General features: G+C 40.9%; 2 protein-coding genes across 9 annotated transcripts in view; one reads left to right on the plus strand and one right to left on the minus strand.

Moving 5' to 3' along the window:
• Nucleotides 1–13,509, plus strand: part of LOC125286315 (Kv channel-interacting protein 1) — a 50,571-nt gene extending 37,062 nt beyond the window's left edge. For 6 of the 7 annotated variants that reach the window (XM_048231301.1, XM_048231305.1, XM_048231304.1 and 3 more), the window contains 7 exons: nt 7,477–7,601; nt 8,417–8,486; nt 8,980–9,050; nt 9,938–10,045; nt 10,948–11,052; nt 11,160–11,222; nt 12,412–13,509. In XM_048231301.1, the coding sequence (XP_048087258.1) occupies nt 7,477–7,601; nt 8,417–8,486; nt 8,980–9,050; nt 9,938–10,045; nt 10,948–11,052; nt 11,160–11,222; nt 12,412–12,459 (590 nt within the window). In that variant the 3' untranslated portion in view covers nt 12,460–13,509. Of the gene's footprint in view, nt 1–4,623; nt 4,829–7,476; nt 7,602–8,416; nt 8,487–8,979; nt 9,051–9,937; nt 10,046–10,947; nt 11,053–11,159; nt 11,223–12,411 lie in introns of those variants that run through there. The other variant, XM_048231300.1, reaches the window with a different exon arrangement.
• A 1,102-nt stretch (nt 13,510–14,611) lies between these two features.
• On the minus strand, nt 14,612–18,468 carry LOC125286316 (T-cell leukemia homeobox protein 3-like). Of its 2 annotated transcripts, none has more exons than XM_048231309.1 (3): nt 17,834–18,468; nt 16,766–17,000; nt 14,612–15,521 (listed from the first exon to the last, which is right to left on the minus strand). In XM_048231309.1, exons 1-3 carry the CDS (start codon nt 18,234–18,236, stop codon nt 15,299–15,301), a joined length of 861 nt encoding a protein of 286 aa, XP_048087266.1. In that variant the 5' UTR covers nt 18,237–18,468; the 3' UTR covers nt 14,612–15,298. The 2 variants fall into 2 exon arrangements, with proteins under 2 accessions (XP_048087266.1, XP_048087265.1); XM_048231308.1 differs by having other exon boundaries at nt 17,807–18,468.
• Nucleotides 18,469–23,785: the final 5,317 nt, after the last annotated feature.

The raw sequence follows: 23,785 nt of genomic DNA on the forward strand, positions 1-23,785 counted from the left end.
TGTGTGTGTGTGTGTGTGTGTATGTGTGTGCGTGTGTGTGTGTGTGTGTGTGTGTGTGTGTGTGTGTGTGTGTGTTGTGTTTGTAATTACATGTGTGTGTGTGTGTGTGTGTGTGTGTGTGTGTGTGTGTGCTGTGTTTGTAATTACCTGTGTGCGTGTGTGTGTGTATGTGTGTGTGTGTGTGTGCATGTGTGTGTGTTGTGTTTGTAATTACATGTGTGTGTGTGTGTGTGTGTGTGTGTGTGTGTGTGTGTGCGTGCGCTTGTGTGTGTGTGTGTGTGTGTGTGTGTGTGTGTGTGTGTTTGTATGTGTATGCTTGTGTGTGTGTGCGTCACATGTGCTTGTCACTTGTAACCATTGATTAACTGTGCCATGAGACTCTCCAGGGGCCTGAAGTAAGAAAGTGTGAAAGGTCATAGTTTAGATGTTCTCTGTAAGTGCCTGTCAAAACACTGCTCTTCTCCCCTGTTCCGGCGCTGCAAAGTCTGTGCGACTCCCTGAACAGAACTGTGGTTGTGTTAATCCGCTCCAAAGAACCCTCACTGCTAATAGCACAGCGACAAAAAAAGAGAGAACCGAGCCAGACCACTCATCATCACCATGGTAATACACAGATTATGCTAATTCAGATTATGCAAAGCAAGAAGGGATTACTGAGCCGAGCCAAATGAGACGCACGGCTCCAGAAAAGAGACAAAAAGAAAGTGAGCAAGTACAGAGGGATGGAGAGAAGGCAAGTGTGAGAGAGAGAGAGAGAGAGAGAGAGAGGTAAATTAGGCAGAGGTTAGAGGAGCAGGAAAATATAGCACACACACACATACATACATAAAAAAATGAGAATTGAGTTGTAAAATCCTGATTTCACTGAGTTAAAGAACCACTGTCATAGCCTACTGTGTACAGCGTCAACAGGAAGTTGATTGCCCAGTAGAAAGGAAATCCAAAATGGAGTCATGCATAGAGCCCATTGGTTCTTAACACAGGTGATTTCACTAATTAGCTGATCTACTTGGCTTACTAGTTGTGCTAATTAGAATCAGCTGATTAAGTGAATGGTTGGAAAAAAAATGTGGCAGGATTTTTACTTTATGAAGCCAGACTTTTACACCTCTGATAGTATGTACAGCTGGCCCTTAGAATGACCAAACCAAGAGCTTACAAGTAAAGATAGTAACATTACACTGAAAACAGCCTAAGGCTCAAAGGGTTTTAACCTTCATTAATAAGAAAGATGTGTGACATTCGAAGGGATTTATTAACGGTTTAATATACCAACTTAAATTTAATCTCACTGCTGGTTACACCTAGCCTGATATCGTCATACTCAGTTCTAGTCAGAATTTGTAGTCTGATACTGCTCCATTGGGACGTGATTATGGACGTGACTCAATTGGATAGACCTAACCAATCAGTGTATCAAAACAAAATAGCTTACCGTGAATGTTGTAGGAAGAACACCCGAACCATCCTTCTTCTCCACAAATGCCAACATTGTTTTCTGGTCGTTTTTTAAAGTTATTGCACTGTCAACATCTTGTACAACAGACGCAATAGCGAAATCTAAATGTCTAGCTTCTAGCTTCTTTTTGTTGCAAACAAAATCAACTAAAGCATGCTCAGGTAACATGATAGATGAGACACTGCTGCTCATCAGTCCATCATTGTAAAAAGCCTGCCCAAACGATTTGATTGGTCCGAACCACTCTGGTACGGGCATAGTTGCTTCTCAATGGAACAAGTCCAGCTCGAACTTCCCAACCTCAAATGTTGTGGCCGGGGCTACAGTTACAGCTACAGTTCCGGCTGGTTTTCCAGGCTAGCTTAAGCCCACTTGGTGATAAAAAATGAAAAGTATATGACAGGTGTCCAGATGAATTCTCAACTGAGAATTGGTCTGGTATTAGCCAGGCTAAAACAGCCCACCATATAGACAAAGGAAAACAAAAATAGGCCTACATGACAAAATACATCAACACAAAACTTACTATCCATTCTCATCAACTGTACACAACTCATTCTGAGTTTGGACTGCCCTGAATTCCCTCAAACGCTATCCGACTGTCCATCAGCTTCAAATGCATGCAATCCACCCTGTCTCATGCCGCCAAATTCCTCAATATGGACATTCTATCACCATTACAGAATCAAAATAATCACAACACAGTTACTTCAAATAATGTATGCTGGTACCCAGGGAATTTTGCACAGACATTGAAGAATTAATCCGTTAAAAACGGATCTCATCTCGGAGTTCTCATCAAGACAATTATTTCATCATTGACTAATTAAAAGCAACAAAAGACTGCCTCAATCAAAGATTCAAAGTGGATAGGCTTCTGGATATAGGATACTCTATAAAGCAGGAGCCTGTATACTGTAGGTTTCAGCCTTTATGGAAATCAGCCACGCAAGGATATCCCCTGGCTGGCACCAAGCAGATGTGTCCCCCATGAGCCCTGGTTCTCCTCCAGGTCTCCTCTCCTGTTATTACAAAAGGGAGCCCCTGTCTTTTACTGCTTGTTCTTGTTGGGGTGGACACTATACAATTACATTTAACTGAATGTGCATCATGGACATCATCAGACATGTCGTCCAGTCTCCTTTTTTGTAGTACTCTAACCTTCTGCATTTGCATATTTGCAAAATGTTGCTGTGGTGGTCACATTCAAAACTTACATATTAATTTCCCATAACCAAAAACATGCAAGCAGGAGCATATGTGAGAGAGAGAGAGAGAGACAGAGAGAGAGAGAGCGTTGGTCAGTCACACAGACAGAAAGAGAGAGAGAATTGTGTATTATACAGTACCTACGTATTTCGCGGTAACGTTACACTATGAGAAAATGTCTCAACAGAAATGTCACAGCACACACACACCACCATGAAGTCACAAAATGTTTTGCCCTAGTGTTGTTCTCCATGATGTTCTGCCAGAGAAATAGTATGATAAACAATCATAGTATAGTCAAATAGTCAAACAATAAACTGCTGTAGCACTTTAGTATGGCTACCCTCTATATAGCATACTGTATCAAAATATTTACCAGTTCATGTACATCACTACATCAGCTACATCTGCTCTTTTGTTGGGTTTCATCCTATGGGCCTATCTCCATCTAGTGGTAGTTATGAGCCATTGTTTCCAGTTGGTTGTGTGTCTGTGTGTGAAGGCATGATGTAGGCATGATGATGAAAATAAGAGAATGTGGATGCAGAAACTGTAGAAATAATAGACAAGACTAGTGTGTAGAAATAAGAGACAAGACTATGTTCTTGTTTGAAGATAAGAATTGTATAAAAATTAAACTATGAGTGCAGAGTGTTAAGATTTAGACATTCTGGCTGAGATAGATAGATAACACAGCCAATACTGGTAAATATGATTACAGTAAACAGGGATATGTGTAAGTCACCTCATAAGCCCTTCAGAAAGATGAACTCACAAGCTGAACTTGAGCTTTGTTAATGAGCATCATCTATCAAACCTTAGTAGGGGTGTTTGTGCTGGTGTCACAGTGTCTTTGAGATTTTTATTGGAGAGAATACATTTTGTTATAGTATATCAATAAAGAAATGCTGTAAATTAATATTTTAGCCCACCTCTATAGAGAAACATCCATCAGATGTTCACCTATTTTATCTCGTTGTTGTGCAGAGAAAAAAGTGAATGTCTCGTTGTTCTCCACACTGCTGTGAGCTGTAGCTGGGCTCATAACCCACCAGGGAATGTTGTCTTTTTGGGACTGTCAAGGACATAAACATGTGCGGGCATGCACTCTCTCTATCTCTCACACACACACACACGCATGCACACACGCACACACACAAGCACACACACACACACGCACACGCACACATTCACACACACACGCACGCACACACAAAGCACGCGCGCGATGCGCATTAAGCACACACACGCATCGCGCGCCATGCGCATTAAGCACACACACGCATGCGCACACACACACACACACACACACACACACACACACACACACACACACACACACACACACACACACACACACACACACATCATCATTATCTTTCTAGCAGCTTCTTTCTCTAATAACATTGTGAAATCCTTGTTTATTCAGTGTAACTTGTAAGCCTCAATATAAGTCAAAAGTATGACAGTGGAGAGTTCAGCTTCAGCTGGCAGTGAGTGGGGCCTGTGTGATACAGCACAAGATGAGCTGCCATGACCCCCTTCGCTCGTCTGGCACAAGTAAAGCAACAAGACCCAGACTGCATCTTCTCTTCAAAAGGAAAACCTGAGAAAGAATGACCCAGAGGTGACCACACTTTCAAACAGCTCCGGTCCAGCACAGAACACGGCCATGCCGACATCTGTGATAGAGAGGAGCGGGAGGAAAGGGTCAGGCAGAGTCGGTCCTGGATTGAAAGTGAAGGTCATGCAGAGAAACGGGGAGTGGGGGTGGGGTTGGTGGAGGTGGTGTTGGTGGAGGAGGTGGTGGTGGTGGTGGTGGTGGTGGAGGGATGTGGGCTTATATGAAAACACACGGCTACTTATAGAGACAGGGAGACGGATGAGCGTTTATTTGGGGTGGTAACCACAGAGCAGGTAACTTGAGAGAACAGGAGGAGGAAGAGGAGGAGGAGGAGAAGAGAGAGAGAGGAAGACGAAGAACGAGAGAGGAGATACCTGGATGAGTTACCTGGTCGGATGGGCTGAGTGAAGTTAGCTGGAGGATGGAGAGAGAGGAGGGAGAAGGAGAGCGGGATGGGCTTCATACTCTGGCCATTGTCTTGCTGCTGTTTGCTGCACTTAAGCTTCTCTACCTGCTAGGGCTGATGAATAATGAGGGTGAGTTAGTCTACACACAAGTACTACACTCATTAAAGGACATGCCAGTCAACACAAAGGGTACATGACTGTGTAACACTGTGAGAACGATCGTCTTAAATTAGATAAATCTGCCGGTGAACTCTTGCTGCCTTTTTACCAATTGCTGTACTACTTGACAACTTGTACTGACAACTGCTGGAATTGTTTGGTTAAGAGTTTTTTTTCAGAATGCATGTTTTGACCTGAATACTGTTGTGAACATGAATTATTTTTACAATATGCAGTAATATCTATGCAAAGCAAATGTGCAAATGAGAAGTTAACAATCAATCTCTTATATAGCCTACTGAGCATTTTCAAACCCTCACTTAATTCCACTGATCGTATTCATGGGCAATGTTTCTGATTTGCTTTGTTCATTTACTTGCTTCTCTCATGATTTGCATTTCATCCCATTGTGAGATAACTGGTCTGGAAGCTACAAATAAAACTGGCCATACTGACTGACTGGTACAGTCCCCACAGATAAGCCAGCCTGGGTTTATTCGGTATGCTGTTGTGTGGAGCTGCTGTAGGTGGGTGTTAAACCGCTGCTGTGCCACAGATTTATAAAAATAAAATGGAGAGAGAGCTTATGTTCCTAATCCTTCCCTTTTATACACTTTGTATTTGTATGATGTTAAACACAGCCTTCCCTTTTATACACATATTTGTATTTGTATGATGTGCCGATCTTGATAAATGTAAAGTAAACATTCAGTACCACAAAGGCAAATGGTGAATCATATTATATATTATCGTATATTAGAGACATGGAACCACCGTAAGCTACAAATGCCTGGTCACTGACAATTAGATGATGTGTGATGTGGTTCAGACGATCCCAGAGTTTGGACTTTGCTTATCCTGTGTTTTTTTTTTATTTGTTCGGTTTTCATTCAAGCAGATTCATTCCGCCAGAATATCTTTAGTAAATTGTTTCTCTTGGAATACAAGCAAGCAGTAGCATTTGAAAAGAAAGCCATGTAAAAGTCAAAGACTTTGCGTTGACGGGGGCTTGGATGAGTTGGTATTCAAACCTACTTGCTTCACCTCGCTGGCTAATATATTGTTCTTCTCATATAACCAACATTTTATGATGGTGGGATTTTTGCTATTGATTTGTGTGAGCTTTTTTTTGTGATTTTTGGATGACAGGAAGCAGCATGGATATTTCAGACAGACATGGTTGTGAATCTGAGAAGGGGCTTAGTTAATGTTAAACATACAGTACAGTAAACAATGTGCAAACAAGGAGCTTAGTTGAGTCTCACAATCATGTGATCTTATGCCCCTTACATTTTGAAGAAGAAATAACTATATGTGTAATGCATATATCATCGGTGTGATGTATTATCAGTTGTGCTGTTTGGGCTCAGTTCAGTAACAAATGATTTCCTGGTGGGGAGCTATACAGTGCACTCCCTTCAACTCTGTGATGTGGCAGATGTCTGATCATCTTTCTTTAAAACCGCTGCTTTCCAGAACTCAGGTTAGTTCCTAGGAAGCGCAGGCACAAGGGTGCATCCCCTCTCTGCCCATAGTGTATGTGTTGTTCATGACCGTGCTCTTTGTGGGTGGGAGTGTGTGTGTATGTGTGTGTGTGTGTTGTTGTTCATGACCATGCTCTGTGTGGGTGGGGGTATGTGTGTATGTGTGTTGTTGTTCATGACCATGCTCTGTGTGGGTGGGGGTATGTGTGTGTATGTGTGTATGTATGTGTGTGTTGTTGTTCATGAACGTGCTCTGTGGTTTGGGGGTGTGTGTGTATGTGTGTGTGTGTTGTTGTTGTTCATGACCATGCTCTATGTGGGTGGTAGTGTGTGTGTATGTGTGTGTGTGTGTGTGTTGTTGTTGTTCATGACCGTGCTCTGTGTGGGTGTGGGTGTGTGTGTGTATGTGTGTGTGTGTGTGTGTGTTGTTGTTCATGACCATGCTCTGTGTGGGTGGGGGTATGTGTGTGTATGTGTGTATGTATGTGTGTGTTCTGTGTGGGTGGGAGTGTGTCCTTCTGTAGTCCTCTCTGCAGTTCCGTAGTCCTCTCTGCAGTTCTGTAGTCCTCTCTGCCTCTGTGTGACTGTGTGTCCTCTGCCACGTCTGCCTGGGAGGTGTGTGTGTGTGTAATGAGCTGCTAATGGGGGGATCAGCAGGGCAGGGGAGCTCAGAGACCACGCGCACACCTGCAGGGGGGCTCCCAGCTACAACAGCACCCGCCACACACACACACACACACACACACACACACACACACACACACACACACACACACACACACACACACACACACACACACACACACACACACACACACACACAAACAAACCTGCTTTGCTGATTAGAGGGCACATGAGAGTGACTTGTCTCTTGAAAAGACAAAACTCTCCTCTCTAGTTTCTGCCTCTCTTTCTCTGTATCACACACACACACACACACACACACACACACTTTAACGTCAATCCTACTGAAACACCTGGTGAAGGTGAAATACCCAGACAGATACACTAGGTCAAGCTATGGCTCCTCCTCCAAAACCATTGGATTGTCAACTCTAATAACAGAGTCAGTCTCAGATAACACACTACTGACTGTGTGTGTGTGTGTGTGTGTGTGTGTGTGTGTGTCTGCAGATAAGAATGATGATGATCTGGAGATGGCCATGGTCATCCACCGGCCCGAGGGCCTTGACCAGATGGAGGCCCAGACCAACTTCAACAAGAAGGAGCTGCAGGTCCTCTACCGCGGCTTCAAGAACGTATGTGTGCCCCCCTCCGACTTTGTACTCTAACTCATTCAGTCTTTCCTGTCTGTTGCTCTATAGTATATAACTCTATTGAGCTGCCACTAGACCCAGGGGTCAACCCCCGTACTGAGCTGGGTTCTGTCCAAGATTTCCTCCAATTTCCTTGCCACTATCACCTTTTGCTTGCTTTGGCAGCTTCAGGCCTTGGACTCTGCATTGTTGTTAAGTTGCTAAAGGCGTTTCTGTGTATTAAATCAACAGCCACTTTCTGTCGTATTATCTGTCCGCCTGTCCTCTTACATATCAAGTGTACATATCAGCGCCATTTTGCGGTTATTGTCTTTATATTACGTGTCATATGACCGGCTCGCCAATAATGTTCCTGCCTTTCAAACATGCTTGATATAATGTTGGAGCAGAGATCCTGTCTGGAAAGCACAAGGTTTTTTTCCCCAGCTGTCAGTAAAGGGACTCTTTAGAGTAACACAGTGTAGGAATTCCTCTTGTCCTAATTTTCCCAACGTTCTGGGTAGGTAGGTACCCATTTAGCACTAATGGGGTACCCAAGTCATCTTGTGCGTGTCTGAAAGGGTCATGCTCTTACCCGCAACTAAATAGTACCATAGGCCTAGTGCAATATGTTAATGGTAAGTCAGTGTGGTGTCAAATTGAGTTTTTAGCCTCCGTTTTAAGGTCAAGGAACGGCAATTGTGTTGCTTTTAAAAAGTTCTTCTCTGATGAGTTTGCTCACACACAAGTGATTGTTATTGTTTAGCATTTGTGAAGAACTTTTCTTTTTTTTTGGCCTGTTTCTCTCACCATTCTAGGAGTGCCCCAGCGGAGTGGTCAACGAAGATACCTTTAAACAGATCTACTCACAGTTTTTCCCACATGGAGGTCAGTGTTGAGTTTTATGTACCTGCCTGTCAAGCAGAAAAACACAGGGTTTGATTATATTTGAAAATACAATGGACAGTGGTGCTGTATGGCAATAATATGCCTTTAATGCCATGAAATATTAATGTCACATCTTATGTCTTAGGTGTATTACTTTTATAATGGAACTGGGGGCAGTACAATTATGTATACAAGATTTTGAATACCCAAATCATTCAACCTCATTAAAGTTGTCTTTATTATCTGAGGTTATCTGAATTCACAACACAGTTTGTTTTATCGATGGCCATAATGCCAGTTGTTAGTCTCTGCTAAATACAGAGGGTAAACTGGTGAGGCCGCAGAGCAATGTGCTTTGTACCGCGATAGAAATCAATGGTGAGTCCAAATTGATTGTGTTGTAAACACAACCCTGAGAGATGAATCCCTTTGCTCGGCCTCTCCTTCATTGTCCTCTACAGCCTCTCTCCTCTCTCTCTCTGTTCTCCTCTAGATGCCAGCACATACGCACACTATCTATTCAACGCTTTCGACTCGGAGCACAGTGGATCCATCAAGTTCGAGGTAATCCCTCGGCAGCTTTAACCCTTGTGTTATCCTCAAATCTTACCGACACTCTTTATCCTTGGGGTCAATTTGACCCCAGCTAAATAAACCCTCAGAAAATGATTATAATTCATATTGTTACCCAGTTTTTTTGTGACAGGTACTTAACAAGAGTGTAATAGCCACCACCAAAAGCCCTACAAAACAATCCCACCCCCCCACACCCCTTTATGAACCTTGGAACCCTGGCTGGCAATATTGCCCATCTAGTGTCAGCAGCCCAAATGCTTGCTGTTGCTTCCCCTTTTGACTTATACAGTCCTGCCAAAATGACTTATATGTAATAAGTACTTGTGTATGTAATAATGATAATAACAATATGTTCTCATACTATTCAAATAATAATATCCATAATGTGTCAAATATTCATGTATCCTTTGTTTTATACAGCTGGGGTCAAACTGACCCCAAGGAACATCAATGTACAAAATATTTGTATAGGACATTGAAAACATATTATTGTACAAATTTCATGCTAACTCTGTTGTACCCTCCAATTGAGGAAAAGTCATGAAACATGAAGCAAAAAAAAAATAAAGTGAACCATATATTTTATGATGTTAAACTTTGCTTGGGGTCAAATTGACCCCAAGGATAACAGGAGGGTTAATCTTTTTCTAACTTCGGTTGTAATCGCTGTGGCCCTTGCTCTTCTGAAACCACAGCCTTTTGGCTTGTTATCTTATACAGAATAGCCCTGCCAAGAGTCCAGCATGATGATTCATCAAAGATGGCTTATCTTTCTTTATCCTGAAGTGAAAAAAAATGTTTAATTTAATGTCTTTTTCTTTCCCTTTGGACTCTCTTTCACCTCCTCCTCCTCCTCCTCTCTATCCCTCTCTCAGGACTTTGTTATGGCTCTGTCTATCTTGCTGAGGGGTTCGACGAGAGAGAAGCTACAGTGGACGTTCAACTTGTACGACATCAACAGAGATGGCTACATCAATAAAGAGGTCCGTGCATAAAGATAGAGGAGACAACACACCTTGATAAGTTGTACTGCAGGTGCAGCTATTTAACAAAGTGCAACATAGTATGAAAAAGAAATAAAAACTACATAACACTGCGCACCTCACAGCCTGAAACATCAGCTCATTAATAAACCTGTTGTTCATGTGAGCTGTGTTGCACTGCTTTTTCTTTGTCACACTGTGCCAGGGGCGTAGCACAAGATCCTGGGCCCTATGCATAGGCAGTCTTGATTGGCACAAGATCCTGGGCCCTATAGGCAGTCTTGATTGGCCCCCATGTCCCTGCCCCATTCCAGACTTTTCAAGGGCCCTCTCCCCCCTGGGTCCCTGGTAATCAGTCCCACTTTTACCCCTAATTTGATGCCCCTGTACTGTGCATAGAAACATATATGTATAAATGCTAGGCAACAGGCTATGGCAAGTAGTTATGACAGCTAGTTTAACACTTTTGCAATGTAATGACTCAAGGCCAATTTGTTTTATGGGGTAGGACTATTCAGCATGGAACCTGTACAGTGCATTTTGACCAACATGACATTAGCAATTGAAAATGTAAAAAACAGCAGACATTTGTACAAAATCAGTTGCATGGATGTACTAAAGCATTGGAGGAAAACTGCTGTAATGATGTGCACAAAGTAATAAGATGATATGGAGTTTTAACAAGTAGATTTGAGAATTTCAATTCTGATCCGAGCCATGTGCCAAGGAAAAAACTGTAATGATATGGAATAACTTCCGTATACTGCCTCTAGTGGACATTTATTGGTAATATTTGGTTTATTAATCTGTAAACTTTAATTTTTTTAGGATGGGGACATATATTATCTTAATGAATTATTATTATTGCCATTTATTATGTTGCTGTCACATTTGTTTTTCAGGAGATGATGGACATTGTCAGAGCCATCTACGACATGATGGGGAAATACACATACCCAGCACTGAGGACAGACACCCCAAGACAACATGTGGATGCTTTCTTCCAGGTCCATACACATTTACATGGCATTTACATTGAGAGGAATATGATATTTAAGAGCTCTTGGTAATGTTAAATGCTGCCATCCATGCCAACACATCTTTATCTTTGTAGAAGATGGATAAGAACCGAGATGGAGTGGTGACATTGGATGAGTTCATTCTCTCGTGCCAAGAGGTGAGATTCCACCTCCACATACATCTTATGCCAGTTTGTCATATTTGTTTTGTGCACTGACAAGTGTCAGCATGCATGGGCCAAAATGTATGCGCATATACAAGACATTTTACAATGTTTCTGATCTCATTTCGTATCTTTATTACTGCATATACTGTATTTACAACTTAAACAATCAATTTCATATCCCTCTGTGTATTTTATAATCTTCTTTCTTTGTTCATTTTGAAAAGAAATCTATGGTTTACATCGCCACCTAGTGGTAAAAGCTCAAACTAGTACTAGTAGGGTAGGGTAGGGTGTTCACTGTGTGGAGTCACAATTACAGTTTTTCTCAGTCGCTTTGGTGCTTTTTTCAGATCAGAATGAAAATTCTCATAACTATTAGTTCAACCTCCACAACATTTAGTCATTTGTGCACATCATAGTAGAAATTTCTCCTTCCTCTGAACAAATTGCAAATAGGCCTACTTTTGGACATGTATCAGTTGCTTTCATACAATTCTCTGCTGTTTTTTTAACATTCATTTGCTTATGTCATGTCAGTCAAAATTAACTATACTTATGAATGCTATATAGTCGTTCCCAATAAAACGAATAGTCTTCATTTCATTGCTTGAGTCATTACATACAAAATTGTTGAACTAGTTATCAAATTCTGTCACAGTGCTGTAGAATTGCAAAGAGCATACAGTAAAAATGTATGCATTCAGTGTCTTATACTCACTTACTCACCTAACTACAGCAATGTGTAACTTTACTGTAGTTTTCAAATGGCTGTACAAGTACTGTATAGTGCTGTCTTGAGCATGTTCAGGTAGTGTCACCGAGTTCTGACCTTTTTTTGCATTGGAAAACACTGAGAGAACTGTCATAATGAAAACATGACAAAGCCATTTGACTATCTTGTTCATAAACGATGTTGTCAAGACTTCTCATTTTGATGACACTTGACAGTTTCATTGACATGAATACCTGCTTTTGAGGAATGGACTATCCATTTTGAGCAAGTGACGTGCTTTTGCAGGTCATCCACTAGGTTTTGCAGTTTGCACTAATTGTTTTGAGAATTACACTAACTTCTGTGCAAATGTTAATAGTGATGTGAGAAAAGCACCAAAGCGACTGAGAAAAACTGTAAAGTTCCCTGTCATTTTCTGTTCTTTCTTATCTCTTATTCTCTTCCCAGGACGAGAACATCATGCGCTCATTACAGCTGTTTGAGAATGTAATATAAGCAAAAAGAAGCACAGCCGACCAGAGGACAGGAGCAGGCACGACAGGAGTGAGCAGACAGAAGAATGCAGAATGGGATCAGATGGTCGAATGACAAGCTGTGACAGAGACAACGGACTCTGCTTGGCTGTCTTTCAACAATGCCACTAACATCCCTGGCACAACACACAACCACATTACCATGGCAACAGTGTGGGGGTGCAGGCCCGACTTTTTCCAACCTTGACCTTGACCCCCTTGTTCCTTCGAAACCTCTTATCCCGGTCATTTGCTGTGTAGCTGTTCTTCCACGTTGTGTAACAGGGCACACCAAAGCTGCCTTTCCACCACAGACCCCAATGGTTTTGATCATGATTGTGAACTACTGCAGGATAACATCACACGCTTGACTATGCTAGGCTAATATGATCACACTGAAATGCTTGACCAGAGGATTATGGGATTGATTACTGTTCTTTCGAGAGCATTTACGTGTTGCATGATTCTATGATGATGTAGGTTTTCACAAATTGGTTACTTCATATGATGGTTTGCATTATTTTGAAAACTAAACTCCAGCTAATTATGACACGCCTTGCGAGCATAATGGCCAAATTCTCCCAGTCCTTAATTCACATAGTAAGGAGCAAATATAACTGCCACAGATTTAGCACATGTAGGCGTGTCGCCACTAAACACCTTACTTGTACCTTTTCCTCATATTCTTAGTAGCACATTACTTCAGTAGCACAACAGGGAAAGGGCCTACAGTACGTGTCTGCTTTAGCATGATAACCATTAGCCTCTATGGTGGAAAGACAGTTTATCACTGGCGTGACACCACACTGGTATGTCAAAATAATTATTGACAATTATTGTCAAAAGAATGATTGAATATTATATCCTACCTGTATTGGAGACAATCAAATAACACTCATTTACATGCAGATGAATTATATTTCACGTGACCTAAACTGTACTGAAACTGTAGGCCTAATGTACTGCTGTCCCTTTGTCAGTGTGTTCTCTGCTCATATATTACACTCCTATAATCTTATTGGACGTCCGTAAATACCCCGGTCCTCCTCCAACCAGTTATTTCCTGACCATGTTCAGTGTCTGTCCTAATATTTAGATGCTTCCTCTGTGTTTGCTGTTGGCCTGTGCTTGTAGTTGTGACGTTTGCCTTGGATTTAAAATCTTGGGTTCTTGGTCTAAGTTCTGTCAGGCTGTCTCTGTATTGGTCTGTTCATCTGTCTGTCTGAGTTTATGGGCGAGAATTGTACTGGGCCAGTCGAACAGTGTGTGTGTGTGTAAGTGAGTAAGTGAGTGAGTGTGTGTGTGTGTGAGTGAGGGAATGAGTGAATGAGTGAGTGTGTGTGTGTGTGTGTGTGTGAGCGAGTGAGTGAGTGTGTGTGTGAGCGAGTAAGTGAGTAAACGAGTAAGTAAGTGAGTGTGTGTGTGTGAGAGAGTGAGTAATTGTGTGTGTGTGTGTGTGAGAGTGTGAGCGAGTAAGTGAGTGTGTGTGTGTGTGATAGTGAGTTTGTGTGTGTGTGTGAGAGAGAGAGTGAGTGTGAGTGTGTGTGTGTAAGAGAGAGTGTGTGTGACTCCATTGAGGCTCCTGATCTGAGGTATTGTTTTTTGTTGGTTTGTTTGCTTTGTCCCTTGACTAAAATAAATTCTGTGCCGTATCAGAAACTCACTGTGAATGGATACTTCTCATACTGTGATTGTCAGATAGATGAAGAAATGAGGAAGACGTCAGTTAGAGCTCAGGACAGATTTAGAGGAGATAAGCCATTCAAGTCAGTGAAAAATAAAGGGCAATGTATTTCCTCCATAAATCACTAACAAATAAATATATGGCCACTTGGAGTAAATGGCTAACTTGAAATAAATTATTTACTTTGAATATTTTCATTTGTGTTTTAGTTGAACTTATTTAACTGGCCATGGTATTCAGTGTGAACGGATCTTATTTCAAAAATCAGTGAATGTTTATAAACTATGTAAATTTGAGTTGCAATTACAAAAGATGTACATTAATTTAATCTCTTGATGGTGGATCAGTTCATTTCCTGAGGGCATAAGGACAGCCTTTTAAATTACCTACACAGACAGATAGCGCAGACAGGCAAGCAGACAGACAGACAAAATATGAAGACTTGTTCAAATGTTGTATAAAATAATATTTAACAATAAACTTTGCAAAGAATAGTGTGATTTTGGTCTTTTCTTACACACAGCTTGCAATGCCATTTTAGTGCAACAAAGACATGGCAATTTGAGTAACAGAGAAATGACCATAACTACCTCTGTGAATATTATATACAAATATCAAATATTACATTATACAAGTAATTATACATTACCCCATTAGTGACAAAGGAACATCCACAATCCAAATATGTTTAAGAAAATGTTAAGAGTGAAGGATGGCAGTTTCTCTGAACAATTGACAACTTACAAATAAACAGTTCCTCAAACCATAAACCATATTCAACAAATGTTTTTCAAAATATAACATTCCAGTTATTCATAACACCTCTGTCATGAAGTCTTCAATCCATCAGTTAAATTTTTAGTTACACATATTTTTTTTAATATATGCAAATATGCATATTCTATCAAATCTCATCAAAATTCACCGGTAAACACTGCAACATGAAAAGTGGCAGATAGCAGTCACCACCCAATGCTTGAAAAGGACCCAGACAGGTAACCAAGAGGAGCTCTGTGAACTCCATCGGCTACCCATAAGTGTTGCAGGCAACGCAAAGAGATTTTGTCCTCAGTGGAGGCCTGAAACTTCAGCCCTTTTAGTCCTCTCCACCCCACACCAACCTCATCTCTGACTGGTCTCAGGCCAGTGGCGCTGTGGCGCTCCCTGCCCCTAGTTTGCCCGCTCCCTCCTGTGCCCATGGCTGCAGGTTCTGCAGGGCGAACAGGGAGGAGTTGTGCATGCACAGCGGGTCGCTGGACACTGATTCGCCCAGGGACTTCTGGAGGGCGTCGGCTTGCAGCTGGAGCAGCATCCGATTGGCCTGCTGCCGCTCCGCTTCCCTCTCCTCAGCTGTCTGTCTCCTGGGAAGCCACAGAAGTGACGTGAAATTAATGAATGCAGATTGAGTTTTTTTTTTTACATGAATGAGACATTTGTTGGAGTTGCCCCAGAGAAAAATACATCAGTCTTAAGAGGTATAGCTGTCAACCCATTCAAATTAGTAATATCATTATTTTATTGAAAATTATTTGCAAAAAATAGCACTCTAGCTCATTGCATCCTATTAAATAAATTTGAAATAGAAGATTGATTCTTTGCTGAATTTTGTTGCCAAATTCAAGGCAAAACACAGAGTGTGACAAACTCTTGTCATGTTCTTAAAGCACCATAACAAGATTTGGTTGTCAACTGAATGTTGGCCCATTCCATGGTTCTTCACAGCCCATAAACAGTGCAAACAATGGACAGCAACATCAGGTTCTGATAGTGTAAAATCTAAGGCTTACTAGGAAATCTAAAATGCAACCCGATCATGACCAGCTTACAGAAGCCGCCTTGAGCACATTTTGAAAAAAAAAAATTGCACGCTATCTGCTCTATCTATTGGATCAATCTGGACCAAAGGTGTTAAACATCCGTCTTCTGTCATTCATCAATATGCCATACATTATGGGGTTGCGTGCAATGGTGTATAGACTTACACACTGCAAAGCGCCATGATTTTTTGTCATTTGTTTGGGTGTTTATTAATTTGGGTGTATATTAATAGAAAATAGACTCCATGTCTTGATTTAGACATGGAATATATTTCCTATTAATATAATAAATATAACTTATTTTAAATTGCAGATGAAATATAAGAAAACAATTTTGTTATAACACGAAAATATCAACGTTACCACCTACATGACCTATGACCTTTCTCACACCTTTGTTAGATTGAACTTTTATCACACCTTTGTTAGATTCATTCGACCATTTCAAATATCAAAACTAAAGACTATTTAGGCAGCTGAACCTACTAATAATTCAGCAAACCTGTATTCGACAATGCCATATTCCACTTCCATAGGCATAAATGGTATTATCCCTAAATCGTTTACGGAACAAACACGGCGGACACGTGTAGGCCTTCACTTTCTTTTTGCTTCTGTTGAGCGTGAACGATGCTATGGAGGGACATGTTTGGCTAGTTTGTGTAAACTGAGTAAGTAGGCCTATGACATTTTGTCTTCGTTCAAAAGCCACATATTTCACTAAATGAGAGTGAATCCTACACACATACAAGTTGCCCAATCATTCATTGAGTGTAGGGTTAACAGACCTCCATTTTGTTCGGCGGTTCTGAAACCAAGTTTTAACTTGCGCGTCCGTCATCTTCAGGGTTTTCGCTAGAGATGCTCTCTCTGCACTGGCTAGATACTTCTGTCGGTGAAACCTCTTCTCCAGTTCGCATATTTGGACTCGAGAGAATGACGTTCGCGGTTTTTTCCTCTTCGGTGGAGTACGATTCTGGTATGGATGGCCGACGCGTCGAGTGACCGTGAAAGGGATGAGTGCTGCAGAGATAGATGCGGAGAGAACAACTGGTTAGCGGTAATCAACTCACTTTGTAGGTTCTGCGCTTCAATGCAAAAGACAAACATGACACAATTTCAAAAACTTCTCATCTACACAAATGAATATGATATCCTTAAAACTGCAATTGAAGGTCAAAAATCAGCAACATACGACGTGATCCCTGAGCAAAACGTGAAACAGTGAACAAAACTTTCATGACTCCCAAAAACTTGTTACAGGCCCGAAAGCAGTGCGGAAGACTTTGCAATTTATCCTTGCACTGTGGTTTTGAATGACTATGCATTCGTTATTCTAGGCTACTGTAATGCAAGTAAATAACCTAAGGTAGTTACTGTAGATATAATTGTTTAAAACATAGTCTATAGGCTATCAGGGTTGTAGGCTACGCCAAAAAAGGAATTAGACAAAATATGCAAGCCAGAAAATATGTAGACCAAGTGTTTATTCTCGTAATAGTACCACGATGAACAAGAATGTATAATTATGTAACACTCAATTCCTAACGAATAAGATTAAATATAATATATCATATTTTAGAGAAAGCTGCATGCCACGAAATATTTTCATAGGAACATAAAGCCTGTTATTCTGTCATTTAAGATAAATTAAAATAAATTAATCCAGTAGGGCTTTTAAACTTAATTGTGTATATTTTGTGAAGAATGCAGCCCATTGGCAAATTTCACATAACTCCCCAAAGACGGCAACATGGTTTGTATTAAATTACGCTACACTGATCTAGAATTATATCTTTATTTGCTGACATGCATTAACATTTGTTCACCTGGTAATCTATCCTTGGCAAACCTACGGTTGTTTTCCATCCAGGGAAAGCACAGACTTCCGATATTCGCCACTGAGCTGGTCATGGGTGGCGGAACCGCCGCTGCGAGAGGTCTGTGAGCCGGAACTCGAATCACCCCCCTGGGCACTAGAGTTCTGTTCATCCCATATACATTAAAGTCCTCTAACGGCCCCGTAATACCAGAAAAAGAGACCGACAGCGCAGTATAAGGAGCCGTGCATGTTCCAGTGGGACTGCTGAGGCGGTAGCTGTCCAAGCCACTCTCTGACCCGCTCCGGTCACTGTTCGACCGACCGTTCTCTGGATCTGAGCCACCGAGAATCTGGTCAATCCCAAAGCGAATGGGTTCATGATGCCCGGCTTTGGGTTGCTTTACGCTGCTAGGCTCCGGACTGGGCACCTGTTCCATTATCAATGGTCACTTTCCTTGGTCGTGCCTCCAGAGCGAGAGAAATCAATGAGATGTCAAATAAACTTTCTGAAATTAGGTTAATCTGAATAAAGACAATGGTTTTCCCTCATTTTAGAACATTCGTTTGGCATATGTGTCCGCATCTTTGCCATCGTCTCCTTTCAGTATAGACAAAACCTTAAAACTCCGACAGGTTTCCTCAGCTCCGTGTCTTGTGTGCCCAGGCTCATTTAACTTGGATGCTTGGGAGTGCGTTTGCCAGGTCTCTTTCAGGCATAGGGTTGTTATGACATATTCATGTGCTAGTGTTTCTATTGGTTGTATATGTCAAACCCCGCCTGACCAATGAGTGACGTTTCAAACAATGGGCAAAACAACCTCTATCTTGAAAGTAAAGGTAGGGAATGCATTTTCTGAATCATTTTGTTAATACCAACATACCCAAATGATTACATCATGCACGCATTTTGTGAATGTCACCGTTTATAATTTGCACTGCAAATTAACCTACAGTTAATACATTTGTGCAATGTGAGGAGAAGATCGATTGTTTTATGATCGAATTAATTAAATATGGTAATTATTTATATTTTTTAAAAATCATAGGATCGTATTTTTAACATTATTTTATGCTAAAGCAACGTGTGTGTGCGCGCACCCTTTGACATCTGGTTGAAATGAGTATTTCTGTTAGGAGGGTAGAGTTGTGGAGATAAATTTGAATCGTTATGGATCTATGTGACTTTTTTATTGATCTTTCTATGTAACCTTAGAGTAGCTTATATTAAATGTGAGAGTTGACATTTGTCATGGCCGAATGTGATAGGCTAGTGGCAAAATGCTCTATTGATTGCCCGGGGTACCCTAATGCGCTCATGCGTCAACCAGCCTGTGTCTTCTCTGCGATAGAGAGACGCTGCCTGACAAGATGTAGCCTGTAGCTTACCTACAGTTGAGTAAAAACTACTCATGTCTATACTGTCGATAAATTGGGGTCATTATTATGATTATCTGCCCACGAGCCCCCATCATTTTCCTATGGCATTCAATGGACTCAGTGTTGCAAGGTCAAAGGCTGAATAGACCAATAGGCAAGACAGAGAGCTCCACTCATCTCCTAAAGCCAAAGGCTAGCAGAAATGAAGTGTGGGTAAGGAGATCCGGTCGTCCAGGAGATGCGCAATGAAAAGCACCCTGAAATTGACTTGCTAATCGGGTTTGGTGGTAAAGTGGACAGCCAAGGCTCCAGGCCGTGTGTGGACTCAGGCCGCTTTTGCTTCCGAAGTGCAAGAGTAAAGTTTTTGAAAGCCAATAGCCCCGCGTACAGACACCCTTACGTTTATGCGTCCACATGCCAATTTTTCCCCATTCCCATTTTTTTTAAATCAGTCTCTGAACACAGACATATCCAAATAGCACACTTCACACATAACTAGTATCTTGATTTGCAATTTTTTTAAAATTATTGTACAGAATTGTTATTATTAGACCTATTATTGGTTGTCCTAAAATAAAAACAACAGCATTTTTCCAATTTTGTCAAATAGTCGACACCATCAGGGTGTAGACTCTCAAATATAGTGAAGTGAATTACACCTATTCTTTGTACACTGTTAGTTTCCAATAAGTCGTCATTGCGTAATGTATTAGACCAAGTGAAAGTAACCCACCGGGAAAATGAAAAATGCATTAGTATAGGCCTAGCTATTTATATTTGTAACTCAATTCAATGTATGTTACAATGTATGTTGTTATTTTATTTACTGATATTTCAGTCCCATTGTTTGTTACCCTGTGCATGAATTCAGTCGGTAGGCTACAGTATATGGATGCATGCATTTACGAACAAATATGCAGACAGACGTATCTGGTGATAACGCATCAGTCGACTCATTGCATTGCTGGCTGTAACTCCTGACCATATGTAATCTCAGTGGTAGTCTTGTTGATGAGAAATATCTGGCCTTTTTTCATTTACCTAACACAATAATAATTATAATCATAATAATAATAACAACAATAACAATAGATAGATAGATAGATAGATAGATAGATAGATAGATAGATACTTTATTGATCCCCAGGGGAAATTCAAGGTCTCAGCAGCATACAGACAACACAAACACATTCTTTAACAGCAGAAAGAGTAATTAAAGTATATAATATAAAAACACAACTAAGCAATAAGTACAGTAGAAGATAAAGAATATGCTAAATATACTAAAATACAAATTATACTAACACTTGATCTAAATCAATTCTAAAAACAGTATCCACATAGTGGTGATTAATCAATCAGAGGCTCTTGCAATGACTGAGGCAGGGACTGAGCCTGTGATTCTCTGTGCATAGTAAGGTAAGGTGCTCTGTGTGAATGAGTGTCATTATGATAGTGCAAATGAGTAAGTCCAACAGTGCAACAATGCAGAAATAATGCAACAATGATAATAACAATAATGACAATAACTAATAATCTGTAATATTCGTACTGTGTATTGGACAATATTAAAAACCAATTTCAGATTCCAAGAATTGCATTAATGGCTGAGCAGGGCTTGTCATTAATGCATACACTTTACACGTTTATTTAAAGGCCCTTCAAAATGTAGCTTAATAGCACTCTTTATGTTGTTTATGGTTAGTATGTGTGCTTTTCGTCACTTCATAAATATATAATGGCATGCAAAAATATAGCCTAACATAATTAACAGAAAATAAATATATTGAAATAGACTATCAAAAACAGACTGCCCCAAGATCTCTGAGCAACATGAATGACCACGACTCATCTGTCTCTGTGATAACTGAGCAATGGCAAGGAAGCGCTAATCGTTGCCTGAGACCACCTGAAGCCGACTCTCACTTCCCTGTAATTGATTGAAAATGGCGTATGGCACTGCGGCTAGTCTTGTAATCCTCTTTTGATCCGAGATTATGCCCCGTTATCTCAGAACTCCCGTGAGAAATGTTCCTCTGGCTGTGATTGCCCTCAGTATCTCCTACACATTTGAATCCCAAGATCTCGTTTAAAATGTCTACCGACTTTTTCAGAGTTTCTCTTCTCAAAGCATTCTCAAAAGGTTGACTGTGCATTTGAGTCTGTATTTATGCATGATTGCGTTCTCGCCTCAGCAATCAGCAATATTTTGTAGCCAAGACATGACTTTAAAACCGAAACATCCTTTCCTCCAGCGATGGATATTATAGGCCTACACACTTAATGCATTATACAAGGAGACTGAATGTTTAAATAACCTGCACATAAAAATGTGGTCTGCCTAAAACGAAATATGATCCGTTTTAACCGGGGTTTGTTTTTTTTTGCATTATAATTGGAGTTTATTCGGCGTATATCTATTAATAATGCCCCCACAATTTTGTTTTTATTGCAGACATTAGTCAGAGTTTGTCCTAATCGAACTTCGGTCCCAGACAGATCAGCCTAAAGCGCTCCAGCCTATTTGAGGAGAGGCCTGAATCGAGCAGTTTCCAGACCCAAAACCGTTGGGAATTATTGGGCATCAAATCAATCAATGTGCCAGCATATTAACACGCACAATTTCCCAATTCTCACGAGGAACGGAGATAACGTGAAAAACGGAAAAGTATAAAAGTGAAGAAGATAGCGATTTGTCTGTGAAATTACAAGTTCATCTGCATAATGGCAGTCCTGGGTTCTGGCCCGCGGGCGCCGTTTTTATTGCGTGTGTCTGTGGTGTTATCAATTTCCTCGTGCCTGCACTAAAAAGGGAGGTCTGTCAGGCGCGTCCCACACACACAAAAAGTAGAGAATTGAAAAAAGAGAAATAGGGCACGTTGAATGCCTTTGAATAATGAATGACGAGTTTTATAGTGCTTCCTTAAGTGGCCGTTAAGGCGGAATATGAAAAGGCACAGATAAGTAATAGTGCATTTAAAAATATCTGGTACATTTTTATTATGATGTGTTGTAAAAGAAAGCTTAGTAGATGGAGAGGGAGACGAGTTTGGCGTCTGCAGCGACAGGGCCCTGTTTTATTGCATTAAAAAGGCAATAGAATAGAGGAGCAAAACTCGTAGGCTATCTCCAGCAGCCGACCGACTCGTTAATGAAACTTTACTGCCCCTCCGCCCGCCGGTCTCATCTTATGAAAAATTAAGTATATTTAATATTAAGCGTTTCAAAACAATGGCTTTTATTCGTTTATGGTCGAAGGACTATCAGTTTTCTTTACGGATTCGCTGGTGCTTAAAGAGGGCCATTTAATTTTATTTGCGTCTTGTTTACAGATCTTTCTCTGTGGTTCGAGAATTTATTGCACTCCAGCTACCGTTTCCAACTCCTTCACAGCTTCTTTGCGTTGTGTCCTGCGTGGTCCTTCCCAGTAGGTGAGTTTTTGCCATATGGGTCATAAGAAGTATTTCATCCTCCATATCACAAATTGTGTATGTATTTAGGGGTCCAAGCAAGAAAAGCGGCTGGATCCCTATTTTACTTATCTCTGCCCTAAAAGTAGCTTGACAACATAAATTATGTCATACAGGCATCAAACTTGGTAGGTAGTCGTTCCTACCCATGTAAGGATGTCACAAACGTGTAATTACATTGTCAGACTCTAACAGTTACTACAATAATCACATTTGGTCTCATTTGAACACATTTCCAAAAGTGCCAACTGACTCACACTTCAAAATGGCTGCCAACAGCCAATCAAATATAGCCTACCAAGTATGAAACAAATTGGCTAAAAGGATGCTGCATTTAATGTTTGAGCTCATATCTGAGTAAGAACATATTCTTGTGCATTTCGTCTGAGTCTTCATAAATTGGCAAATCAAATATGCCTACAACCAAATTGTTATAATCTGCAACTACTAAATCCAACATTAGTTGTGACCACTGTGTAATTGCAACTGCTGCCATGGTGACTGGACCATGTTAAACGCAGCTTGCAAATATATTTTAAATTAATTTTTATTTGTTTCCACTTTATAAGAAGATGCATGCCAAAATAACCCATGCTCACTGCACAGATGTAGATAATGAACTATGCTCTGTTTTAAAATAAACCAACACAGCTTGCGGAATTACTGAGGAAGGATTCACCCATCAACATATTTTGCAGATCTGTTGCAGAGTCCCACCACTGAAGAAGAGACCAAAAGACCATACATTAACCAACGTTCGTCTCATATTCAGAACTGACCTGGAGCAGTGGCTCTCCAGGAGAGATCGAGTGACCAGGGGACATGAGGCCATGAGTGGGGAGTTTGATCTCTGGATCAGACTGACACTCATCCTTCAGGCTGACACACTCTCTGGGACTGTTAGAAGAGTAAGAGAGAAGAGGCCAAGAGAAAGGAGATCCACCCGGGGGAGTAAGTTCATCTGTGTCATGTACTGTTAGCGAGCTGCGTGAAGCAGATTAGTCACTACAGCACGGCGGTGTGCGCGTGCTAGGCAGGTACATACTGTAGTGGCCGGGGCTAAGCTGTATGTAGGAATGCTGTGTGCTGGCCTGAGTCAAGTATGGGGGAAAATAAACCATTACTTGAAAAAAATAAAA

This window comes from Alosa alosa, chromosome 21 (assembly GCF_017589495.1).
Source record: "Alosa alosa isolate M-15738 ecotype Scorff River chromosome 21, AALO_Geno_1.1, whole genome shotgun sequence".
Taxonomy (NCBI): Eukaryota; Metazoa; Chordata; class Actinopteri; order Clupeiformes; family Clupeidae; genus Alosa; species Alosa alosa.